Consider the following 13,049-nt stretch of genomic DNA (forward strand, 5'->3'; position numbering starts at 1 on the left):
GAAGCTCCCGTTCCTCCAAAGAATCCGGGGCCACCACGTGTCCCGTTTCAAAGAAAATCCCCATCATAAACGGGTGCCCACCCCATTGAAACGGAAACTCTGCAAGAGTAGTGATTTGATCAGACCGTCCGATGTAGCCGACGAGGTGGACGACGACGAGCCCGAGGACGGGCCCTCGGACACTCCGAGGGGTGTACCCGATCCATACTATCCCATATATTTGCCCATCGATCAGGCGTTTAAGGCGAAATACGTTTTCCACCACAAAAAAGGCAAGACGTGCCAGGAACGAACGTACGTGTTCCTGGAACATCCTGGCGGTTGGCTGTGTTTTTTCTACCATTTTACTGTGTAAGTATTCATTAATATTATTAAATTTGCTGTAAAATGTTCAAGGTCACAAGGAAAGGGAAGTAACAGTTACACTTAACTTACCCACTGCTTTGAATATCAAGTTATTAATACCATAATTAAAGAAATATTTACATATAAATAGAGAAAAATATTTTTTAATTAAATTAGGACTAATTTGTGGGGGAACTTTAAAATTAGGAGATTTCAGTCTTCTTTAATTTGAACTTATTTGCTTCTTTCATTTAATTTTATCTCTGAGAAAACTTGTACTCCATTACTTGCCTTCTACGAATTTTTAAATGGGAAATTATAACTAAAATCAAAATGAAACCTTAAATTTTTAATAATTGAGCTCCTTTTTACTAAATCTTAAGCTTTAAATTATAACTTGATTAAAATTTTGTAAATTATAGTAAAGATGTAAATATAAATATTTATAATTATTTAATAAAGTTTACCCTAATGTAAAGATCCAGACATTCATGTAAAAGTATAAATTAAAGTTAAAATATATGTTTAAAATATGCAATACATTTTTATTATTTTTTACGTTTAATATATTTTCATTTATAATAAATAATTTAATAAACAATATTCTGTGCATTAAACGACAATCTTACTGGTTAAAATTCATTAAGTCACGTATATTAATGACTTACGATAGTATTGATTATTATAATTGTACGTTGTTTAATCTAGGTCACAATGAAAAAGGTAATAAAACGATACTGTATATTTTTTCTAAATTGCACTACAACTGTAACAAATTAAAACTTATTCGTACCCTATTCGTATATTTAAACTAACTAATTTATACGAGGGCAGTTCCAAATATACCTAACAAAACAAAGCTCAAAAAAAAAAAAACGAAAATAGCTCGATATACTTTTTCCAGCAACGTTCAATAGCTTTGATACCCTATTTGTAGTGAGAAATGTCGTGCTCTTCAAAATAGCATAAACATTATCCAATAGGACGATAAAATATTTGTTGGTAATAACCGACAAATATTTTATCATTAAGCCACTTTTTCAAGATTGTAAATACGACGCGGCCAAATCTGACGAATGGGGTGAGTGTGGAAACAATTCAAACTTTAATTCATCGATTTTGGCTGCTGCAATAATGGATGTGCGAATTGGCGCATTGTCGTGATGGAACATTTTCTTTTTCCTAATGTCATCGCTCAAATGAAACAAAATAAATGTAAAGAAAATTATCCCCTGCTCATCTCAAACAATTGATTCTTTGGAGTAGGTTTTTTTCTTATAATATATTGTCTCCGGGTGTAAAATGGTAAATTGTCGTAAAAATTTGGTTCAATTGTGGCGAAACATGGATAAACACTCGATTGAAATAAATATTGACATATATAAATGCCCTTGTATTTATATTTCAATAATAATGATAAAAATCTCCATAAGCATTCATTGAAGAAAAATTTGGTAAATGACAAATCAATTTCTTTTATCCAAAGCTTTACCTTATTTTTTTTTTCAAAAACTTCTTTACTATTCACATAAACTGTTTTTAATGAAATCAATTTTCGTTTACGATATACATTCTATTCACAATAAAAATACTTAAAATAATAGTCTAATCAATTTTTAAACAATAAACCTTCAATTTACCTGTGTGAATTTAATATAATAAGGAATAAAAATATTAAATTAAATACGTACAAGTGATAATCTTTTATAAAATCATGCTAACTGACAATTTCAAATCGATCGCTAAACCTTGACACTGTTTGTATTAATGTCACCGATATTAATTTCGAATAAAACAATGTGTATTAAATGTTTCCAATATTTTATTTCAGTTTAGAGACTTCAGAGTTGCGACTGTGTTTTATAAAGTAAATACGTTCGTATTTATATGAAACTTTATACTTTGTTTGCTGAGCAAAACCTAGAAACGAGGGTACAGTTAAATTATGTTATAATAATTATAATGATGTATTATATTATATTAAAGAGCAAATATGGTTGAGTAAAATCAAAGGTATAATATAACAATTTAAAACACAGAGGCCTCAGATGACGAATTAAAATTTTCAAAAACCGCCTTACCGTTAGTAGCTGGCTTAACAAATGCAATTCCTTTGAAGTTCCAGACCGTGTAAACTAGTCGAAAAAAATGACATTATGAAAATGCCGTCTAATGGAAATTCTCATTTTCCTTCAAGTTATAAAATCACATTCAAATGTTATTCGGGGGTGAATTCAGAAGTTCGTAAATAAAGTGGAGAATTATTCGTTTTAACTTTCGGGATTTTTCGGTGCGTGCATTATGTGTCGGCAGGGAAAAATATGTAGGTCAGTCGGATGTTCCCGGTTTCACGCGGAATTCGAATTCGCTCACTGTTAAATTTTTTACCTTTAAACTAGATTTCGTAGTTGAATCGTTTGATTTGATACGCTTCGATCCTCGATTTTGGAGCGGAGCTGAAAATTAATGCGTGCAAGCTCCGAAGCTATTGCCACGCGCAACGCAAAGTCCCCGGAGAAACTGACGCCGCAATTATTGTGAGTTTTTCCACGAATTTGTACTGGCGAAGTGCCTGAAAGGAGTTGAGAAACAAACCCTGTCGAGATTCAAATTGTTCCCTAAACTTGTTCCGGAACTTATTGATTCAACTTGTTTTAAATATCTTGGGAAAATAAAAAGAAACTGCGACAGCTTGAGTGACACGCGTTTTTTTTTTATTTTTTTATAAATAATAGAATACAATGAAGACAATGGCGAAGGTTGAAAATGTGATGTCTCGATTGATTTTGTGCGGTTATTTATTATTCAATATGATAATTGCCCCACATGATTCAGATTATTATTTTTATAAAGTAATTAACACAGCAACCGGGTTATTATTGAATTTTGTTGCATGACCGGTGGCGCTCACGCCATGGGTGATAATAGAAGCAATAATACATTTGTTATTAAAATCACGCAAGTTCGAAATTTTGAAAGTTCCAGTTACGGTCAAAAATTCTGTTAAAACACGTTTATAACCTTATATTTTTATTTTATTAAGCACTAGAGAATAATTGATTAAAATGATTCTAATAGTTTAATTAGTACTGAAATTTTATTTCTTGTTATATATTATTATTTTGCACAAAAGAAACAAAACTGTCAACAAAGCAAATTTTTAATTGTATAGAAAATATTCCATAAAATGAAAACTGAAAATGGTGTGGTCGAGTCATAAAATTTCATTATACTAATTTTCATGATGTTTACAGAAGCTCATTTATAAACAGTTGCACGGAAAATCTTTTTTATCGATTGGATATTGGGGCCCTTATTCATCCACTGCTGGTTACATTTGAATATAAAATTTGCACTGGGATTGTATAATTTTGAAAATCATTTTATAGGTACTTTGTTTAATGGACATCAAAACGAACTGTCCAAAAAGTAGCTGAAAAAAAGCTGAAACAGTACCATTCAGTACTAGTGATAATTGGAGCTTGAAGTAAATAAATATAAAAGTACAAAAAATGTAGTTTATAAATTAAAAATGTAATAATTCGATTTATAACGAACGCAATATGAAACAATTTTAATACGAGAAAAAAAAGTGCATTTGGATAACAGTATTATGTACTTATTTATTTATTTTATTTTAACAAGTTTGTATACATTTGAATTTAATTGTTGTTTTCGAGTTGCCTCGAGCATAAATAGTAAATACCAAACTAAACTCCACATAAATGTTTTTCCAATAAAAATGCTCTGCCTAACCAGTGAAACCATACAGTACTGTATTGTGTGTTCGTAATGGACAACATTTTAGCAGAATCGAGAACAAAAGAGAATATGATATTTCCCATGTGTTTTTCTATAATTTGTCTGCGTAATTATGTTACTTCGCCGGGCGTTTAAACAACGCTGCTGTTGTGTCCTGTGTGTATTTATCTCTTGAAATCATAATTTATTCCATAACTGGCACTGTTATCGTTTCACGCTAGTATCAATTGTTTGTATTGTATACCGTTGTTTAATAACATTTCTGCTTGTATCGACTGGTTTAACACGCCACATGCAACTGTACAACATCTTCATTTTAATATTGCCAAACTATTTATGTCTCAGGCACTGTGTTGGAGAGATCCTGTGATGATGATCTAAATTATGGTGCTTAATGTGTATCTTTTTGGCCAATTTCGGATAACAATACAAATGAACTACATTTCTACAAACGACTTTTGGAAACACTTAATTTAATCCTAATGGGATTATTGCATGAGCCAGGACATCCTCACGCTTCGTGTTTTAACATCTTAATTACGATACTATTAGACTATTTTTCTTGTTCACGACAATTTACAAGTATAAGGGAAACTAACTTTTTGATAATATCCACTATAATAGGATTATATTCACGGTTATTCCGGTGTTTAAAGGTTTTTGATTGAGTTAGGTCATGCTAATTCGTATAATGATTAAGTTTTGTTTTTTATGGATCATGGAGCTGTATTAATTTATTTATAGCAATGAATTAAGTTTATCGGAGACACGATTTTATTAAATATATTGAATATTAAAGTAAACTATTATAAATAGAAAAGAAATTATTAAAAGTTATGTAAGAAAGTAAAAACTAGCTATTAAATGCTTCATTGTTGGTAAATAGTTTAGCACTGAAACATTTGGTCAAAGTTGGAAAGGTCTGTGCAACAGAGTGTAGAGTGGATATTGATGTCCCTACCTTTAGTTATAAACCACACATACCATGATTTGTTGTCAAAAAACATGTTTTTGTTCAGAAGAAGCAAACGAGACATGGTTTATCACGTCCAATGTTTCAGTCAATATTTGATATTGTAAATTAAAGACCTCTATTATCTTTATTTCTTAAGACACCTTTTAATACACATTACCATATTGTGTTCATTAAATGGAGACTCCACGCTTTCATTGTTAGTAAATATTTAGGCACTGATCCATTTGGATTGGAAGTTGAAAAGGTACTAAGTCTGAGGAACAGAATGTGTGTGGTTGTTGATGTACTCACCTTACTAGTATATATTGCCATTGTTTTTTTAAAGAGTTTGACTAAGAATTGCAAAAATTTGCTTTTATCATCATGAATCGTCTTTAATATGTTCAAAAGAGGTAAACGGGACATTTACTAGTTTCCCACGTTCAATGTTTCAGTTAATATTTGTTGTCTTTATTTCTTAGGGCACTCTCCAATACACATTATTATACTGTGTTTATTAATTTAGTTAAACTAGCTGTTAAATGAAGACTCCATCCTTTCTTTGTTAGTAAATAATTTAGCACTGAATCAGTTGGTTAATGTTGAAAAGATGCCATGACTGGGGAACTGAGTTTATGTGGATGTTGAAGTCTTCAACTTACTAGCTGATAGAACTGTCTTTGTTTCTTTGTGAGGAGTCATTTTTTGACTTTATTAGTTTATCTGTTGTTGTAAATAAAAGACCTCTTATGTTTGTTCCTTAACATACTCTTCAATACATATTGTCATAGTGAATTCAACAACCTCAACTAGCTGTTAAAAGCAGATTCCACTGAATGAATGGAAAATATTTTAGCACTAAACTACTTGGTCAAAGTTGAAAAGGTTGTAAGTCTGGGAGTATCTCTTTGACAATTATTTCACTTATCAGCACAGCAACTTCCATTACTATTAGTATTCCTTGGAGTAACCTCATAATAATATACTTTCAACTCTGGATTACTTAAAAGAAAATGTCAGTCAATTGATCAGATCAAATATAATCATTTGCCTGGAAAAAGTTTTGATATCACCCACTAAATAGTAGTCCAAAACAATGTGAACCAATAATTTACCTAACAGAACACTTAATTTTAACCTAATGGGAATATTGCATGTAATTCCCAGACACCGATATGATTTTTAAAGTGATGTGTCTCGAACTCTTCGTGACCGGCCCGCAAAATTCGTGCAAGCTCCCAGAGCCCATTATCACGGTTTGGTTATTATGCAAACTATTACGGATTGCGTAATTTTCCGAACGGCCTTGGCCATAAACTGCCGTCTTTTATCTCGCACCAGAAATCTGGAGGGATTTGCGAAAAAATTCCGGTGGCGATTCGAACTGTTGCCTTTATGGGACGTACGGTCGGTCCGACTTCATGTTTATTCATGATATGTCGTGTTTGATTTTATTATTTCACTTGGTTCTTAACTGTGGAGTTTTATGGTTAATGGATGAGATCGGATAAATATTTCAGATATAATGTACAGGAATTGTGAGAACTTGGTTTATAACGGTTAGATAATAATGCAAATCTACGCTTTCATAGCCTTAGATAACATCGATGAAGATCGAAACTGTGAGGAGTAACCTTCGTTAATTAATTGTGTTATTTTTTACTCTGTACACACTTATATCTCAAATTTCACTTCATTTTTAAATCTCACAAAAGATTGAGAGTAGTAATAAAATATGAATTCTTGGTAAACAAATTACATCAGATTTTTAATGATATAATAGTATATGAATGTATAATTATTTAAATAAGCCCTTCCTTTTGAAGTTCTCTGACTCTTCGACGTTGGAGGGTAGTTCGGCGTTCAAAGTTTCAGGCAGGAACATGGTGACCACAAATCCTATTATAGGCATAACTGCATAAATAGCAGCTGGTATTCGAGGATCATAGGATGACAAATTTTGTACGTAAGGTGCTATCATGGCAGCCATTCTTGCTGTAAGTGAGCACAAGCCCAATCCAGCGTTTCTTGCGGTTGTAGGGAACAGCTCTCCAGCGAAGATGTAGGCAATGCAAAATAACCCGAATATTCCAAACATGGATAGGGAGGCAAAAAGTGGCTGAATCCATTCGGGGTCTTCTGGACATCCAAGTAGTACGATCAAAGGGATAGCAGCAAATGCATTCATGGCCAAAGTTGTTCCTTTTCTTCCCCAAGAATTGCTAGTGAAAATGACAATTATTGTTCCTGGTATTCCAAGAAGGGCGGCTATGGCGTTGTTTGCAAATATGTTGCCCCCAAGTGTGCCAACGTATTGGGATACACCGAAGTAGCAAAATCCACAAATGAACCAATTAAAGCATATTCCTGCAGTGTAAAAGGCCATAATTTTGTGTGAACATAAAGCTGTTAAGTTTTCACGTTTTACGCCAACATAACCTGCTATAAATTTTTCACAGTCGTCCTCAATCGTGTCTGTAGGATTGCCATTGCATTTTGTAGCTTTTGTTAGAGTTTTAACGGCTTTATCTTTCTTCCCTTTAGTCAAATACCATCTAGCGGACTCTGGCAGGAAACAGTAGTATGTTATAAGGGGCAACGTAGTAATGGAAAAAGAAAATTGATATACTCTCCAATCTCTGAAGAGGTACGAAAACCCTGGTAAAGACAAATGACCCAAATTAAATGGTAGTTGATACAATGCGCCGAGAATTCCTCTTTTCTTTTGTGTCAGCCACTCAACCATTATTACAAAACTAACTACCATTTGTCCTCCAGTTCCAACGGTTGAAACAAACTTCAAAAAACAGAAGACATAGAAATTGGGAGAAATACTTGCTAGGCTTCCTGCTACAGTTTGTAGTAAAATACATGTGGCAAGTGGATATTTTCGGCCAAATCTATCCGATACATATCCTGCCAACATGTTTCCACATAGTATGCCGAACATGGTGATAGTTTGCGCAACATTCGCTAAATTACTTCTTTCACATACCAAGTCCCATTCTGTAATGATTGTCGAAGTAAAAATTTCTGTATTGTATTCATATCCATCGCAATTTTCTAAACATTGGCCAATGTCCGAGTCATTTGCACCTGCACATTTGAAGTCTACGGTTTTTGGTGCCAAAAATATTATCGAAATTTGATGTTGGGCTACAGAGAACTTCGACAAAAATATGTAAATAACGAAGAGCAACTGAAATTTTCCCCATTCACCAACATTTTTGATTACTGGATCTTCTGCCATAATAAAACTGCTGGCATTGATGTACAGTGTAGAGTGACAAATTATCTTGACTTACTTTTGACAATTGATAGAACGTTTCTGTAGTAACTCGACTGTTTATATGCATCTGTACAGTAAGCAACAATTCGACTAAATGTATTATTTAACAAGACCATTCTTTGGGTGTGCACCATCAACAGATTCAATCGTTAATATCGAAGTCAAAATTTATTTTCTTCGTTAATTGAATAAATTCATGAAGTACATAAACATAAAGCATTTATTGTATACATAAAATACGATATAAAAGTCCCATCTATTTCCCACAAGATATGCTATATAATTTCATTAAAAATGCCGTTATGGGTTCTTTTACTTTTTTCATAAACTCGTTCGGTATTTTATGTAGTGACCTTTTATTTTTAATCTATTACGGATTTGGAGACCAAAAAGTTTGTCGAGATTTATGACACTGATCCGCTGGAGTTAAATATGTAAACCATAAATGTCCAAACATGTGCTTTTTTGTGTTTTAGTCGGCGACCTATCGTTTAATGTCAGGTTATTTATAACGTTTTATAGCCTTTAATTAGACTAGAAAAATTATTTGATAAATTAATTATTTTCTATACTCGAAATTAAGTTGTGTATATTTTGAACATGAGTTTATTATATTATATATAAGGTTTTTTAAAATTTATAAAAAAAAAAATAAAAAATTAGATGTTACGGTAAAAAAATACTAATTTATTTCCATCCAATTATTACACGACATTATTCCATCGCTCACCCTTATAGAACTTATGGACACAGAGGGATATTTTCATAGATAACACTGCAGTTTCATTTCAAAAATTAAATTATTTTCGTGAGTGTTTTATTATCACAACCCATATGATAATTTAATTAAGCCAAGGGAAACAAAACGGTTTTTACATATACGAGTGTGCAATTAAGCCACAAGAGGTTAACGAAATTAATCAAAATGTGTAAATTACTGTATCAATGTTACTTGTTGTTATTAAAATAACTTTTGAATATTAAATTATTTATGAGACTAAAAAAAAATGTAATTTGAATTATTACTAAAATTATTACTAGTTGACGAACCAAATATTTAATTCAAAATTCATTATTTTTAATATTTAAAATATTATAACATAAAAAATTATGTTGTGTTGATTCTTTTCGGGGTATAAAACTATTGGTAAAATATTCAAAATGCATTTTTATTAGTTTTACCGCATCGTAGTATGTAAAAAATATATAGGATTTAGAGAAGCTTCCAAAAGACAAAACACAGTGGTTCCTTATATTACCAATAACCAAAATTCCTTGACCCAACATCCAAATGATCATAAGAGTTTGTTTGAGACATGAAGTTTATCATTTTTTTTTGTCCATCCTAAGGTATATTGTATGTCACACGTCCGGAAAAATAGCTTCTGGTTCTCAATCGAAAAGCTGGAGTTTCTTTGAATTTTATATTAAACACACAAAATCCAACTGGACAAGCATAGCAGAGACGAATCGAACAAATGAAAATAAAGAAGCCAACTTTGTACCTAGTTACGAAGGAATTTCCTCATGAAAAATATATTTACAAAACTACAATATATGGGGATTTGAACGCGATGCGAAATTGGTCATTCTAAAGATAGCTACTGACCCGGATAAGTTCAACTTGAATATCATCAGGAGCATACTGGCATTAGCTTTGCAATCCTACTAAATTGAAATCCTGGTTTGTTGCATCAACTACAAAAGGTTTAGCTCCAATTATCGACTCCTATTTGTATCAGACGCCATCCCTCAACCACGGACCACCAAGCAGATTTCTGCACAGTTGGTTTTAAGAAGGGATCATCATTTTATATTTCAATAATAATAATAATAATACGAGAATATAAATTATAACTAATATTAATATTAATATTTCCGTAGAATTATATAATAATAAACTGTATAAATGATGCAAATAAATAATTTAAATGACCTATTCCACTCGGCAAATTTCCCCTAATAATTTAAATTGTATTTTAACTACTTCAGGTGATACCCCGATTAAAATTACCTCGAACTTTGGTAACCAGAGAAGTTTCTTACTTATTTGGCTTATCCAAACTTAAACTTGTGTCGCGTTATGTTTCAGTAGCTGACATAGTTTACTTAACCCGATAGTTTCATACAGAATGTCAAACGCAAGATTGAATTAATATTTGAACAGCACCAAAAATGGAAGTTGAAATAAATTCATACATTAAATATTTAGATAACGTTTTTTATTGGTATTCTTTGTTTTATCAGAAAAAAAAAACATTAAAAGTTCTAAAACTTACTTAATAAGAATTCTTTTAGAATATAAATGGTTTTATAAATAGATAATTTATTGTACATTATGATAAATATTGCATATTATAACTTGTCTCTTTATTTTACTTGTATAAAAGAAATTATCTAAAATAGTTTTGTGGTTAAAAGTTATGTTCAGTTTGTTATCGATTCCTTCAACTATGTGACGCGATATTTAAATTTATAAATTGAAATAGTTTCGTTCCCACAATGTCGATTTGGAGAGTGCGGTTTCGCTCACTAAACATAAAAGCTGTTCAACGTTTCATAAACTTGGAGATGACGGAAATAAAATATCTCATATTTTTCTCTTTTACATGGTTTTGAGTAAAATACCTTTTAGAATTATAATTGTCTCGTCTCAGACATTTCTTTGTATTGGTTGAGACTTATTTGTGAATAAAGTTTAACTCCACAAGTGTTCCTGACTAATTATTTTAATTACAATTTACGTCCTTGATGGTGTTTAAAATTTACTACTACTACAGGAAGGAAATTTTTATTCATTGTTTTATCCAGGTTATAATTTCATCGTGTTTAAGGTCTTGAAAGAATAATTTAGCGAATTTTACTTACATGAACAATGTTAGATTACATTAAGCAATATTAATGATTAAACATGTTTTTTTTTGTTGCAGGTTTATGCTAGTTTTAGTTTGTCTCATATTTAGCGTCTTGTCAACGATAGACACGTATTCAAATTTCGCCAACGAAACTCTTTTTTGGATGGTGAGTATAACTTACATTATTAAGTAATTATAATATACAATTGTAGCCAAAATAATAAGAGTGAATGTACTTAATTAATTTATATTTTAACTTTTTTAATAAATTTTGAATTGAAAGAAAAAAGAACAACGTAAATAAAGACTTGAAGCAATTTTAATTTATGAAAACAAACCAAAGAGTGTTTCCATTGAAACTTCTGTCTGAAGCTGTATTAGGTTTTGTAACGAGTAGAACTCAAACGATCCACGATTACAGTATTTATCTGTATAGAAGGCACAAGCACGTCTCTACTAATAAATCAACTTTGACATTAATGTATTCGGATAAAGTAAAACGGCATCTCGAATATTGCTCGCTTGTTTATTCTAACCTACCCTCTTAAAATGTTAAAGAAGTCTTCAGTCTTGCTGAAGAAATAATAAAATTTACCTTCAAAATAAAAATTGTAATATTATTTATAACCATTGTAGTTAAATTTGTGATAAATAAAAGAATTAAAAACGTTTTAGAGTGTTTAGAATATATTTAGAAGTTTAGATGATATAGAAAATTAAGTGTTCTTTAAATATTCATACCATTCAACCTGGTTTAAGCTCAAGTTTTCCAAAATTCATTTTTTATAGCAACCTTGTATAAAATCATCCATTTCAGTAAGATAACCAGGTTTTATTTTCAAATATGACCCTGGGATTAAAATCACCAACCTCCACAATTGTCGAAGTTAATTTTATCTGTGATTAATTGTACTCCACTTTGAGAAACCCTGAGCCAGGCGAATAACTCTTTATAGTCGAAGCTAGTTAAATTTTCAACACCCCTTTCCTAACCTGGATCATCTCGACCAAGAAACCACAAAGGTGGCGTAAACAAAGCCATCACCGTCCTATGATTACGTGTATTGTGACCGGGGCCTTACCTACCGTTTACATATTTGACAATTCGACAAGCAAACTCATTGTCGCAACGTGACGTCGTGTGGGACAGACAAAATGATCGTGCACTGTGAACACGGTCGTCGCATTAACTTTGCAAACTATCAACGCAAAACCGCCATAATGGCTGGGGCACAATGAAAGAGAGGCCGAGAACGCTGCGTTAGAAAACCGCTGGTATCCTGCCCGTATATGATATGTTAGTCGGACTCTATCCTTCTGCATAATTAAACTTGTATATTTAGGATTGTTGAGCGGCAGTTCGGTGAAAAAACAAAAACAAAACGAAACTGACAGGGATTATGTATCAGCACGCATTGTTCCTGTTGGGGTTGTAAATTTAATTTTTAATTGTGTTCTTGCATGCGGGATTCACATTGTTGTTGTTTTCTGTGGGGTGGTTTGCCTGTTTTATTTGCGTTAATTGTATGGCTTGTTTATATTTTGTTGTTGTTTAAATAAATCCATTAATTGGTATTAATCATCATAAAATTTTTAATAATGCAATTTCCAGGGATAATATCTAAACTAAGGAATATGAAAACTAAAGTTCCAAGAAATTAAAGCACCACACCAATAATAATGGAAGATGAATCAACTTTATTATATTAAAAAACATAAACTGATGATAAAAACTTCATTATTCTTCGGTCGGTGCCACCTTAAATTGATTTCCTTGTTAAGTTTCTTTGTTTTTTAGTTTTTAGAAATTTCATAATTATCTATTGTCCAAAATATTATACAG

General features: G+C 31.6%; 2 protein-coding genes across 4 annotated transcripts in view; one reads left to right on the forward strand and one right to left on the reverse strand.

The window, feature by feature from the left end:
* The window catches only part of LOC109603505 (potassium voltage-gated channel subfamily KQT member 1-like), a 105,252-nt gene that overhangs the window by 54,141 nt on the left and 38,062 nt on the right, over positions 1 to 13,049 (forward strand). For all 3 annotated transcript variants that reach the window (XM_049970176.1, XM_049970178.1, XM_049970177.1), the window contains exon 5: positions 11,282 to 11,372. In XM_049970176.1, the coding sequence (XP_049826133.1) occupies positions 11,282 to 11,372 (91 nt within the window). The remainder of the gene's footprint in view (positions 1 to 11,281; positions 11,373 to 13,049) is intronic.
* LOC109603514 (organic cation transporter protein) lies at positions 6,786 to 8,345 on the reverse strand. The gene has a single exon (XM_020020012.2). The coding sequence runs from the start codon at positions 8,310 to 8,312 to the stop codon at positions 6,861 to 6,863; it is 1,452 nt and encodes a 483-aa protein (XP_019875571.1). The 5' UTR covers positions 8,313 to 8,345; the 3' UTR covers positions 6,786 to 6,860.

Source organism: Aethina tumida, chromosome 7 (assembly GCF_024364675.1).
Source record: "Aethina tumida isolate Nest 87 chromosome 7, icAetTumi1.1, whole genome shotgun sequence".
Taxonomy (NCBI): domain Eukaryota; kingdom Metazoa; phylum Arthropoda; class Insecta; order Coleoptera; family Nitidulidae; genus Aethina; species Aethina tumida.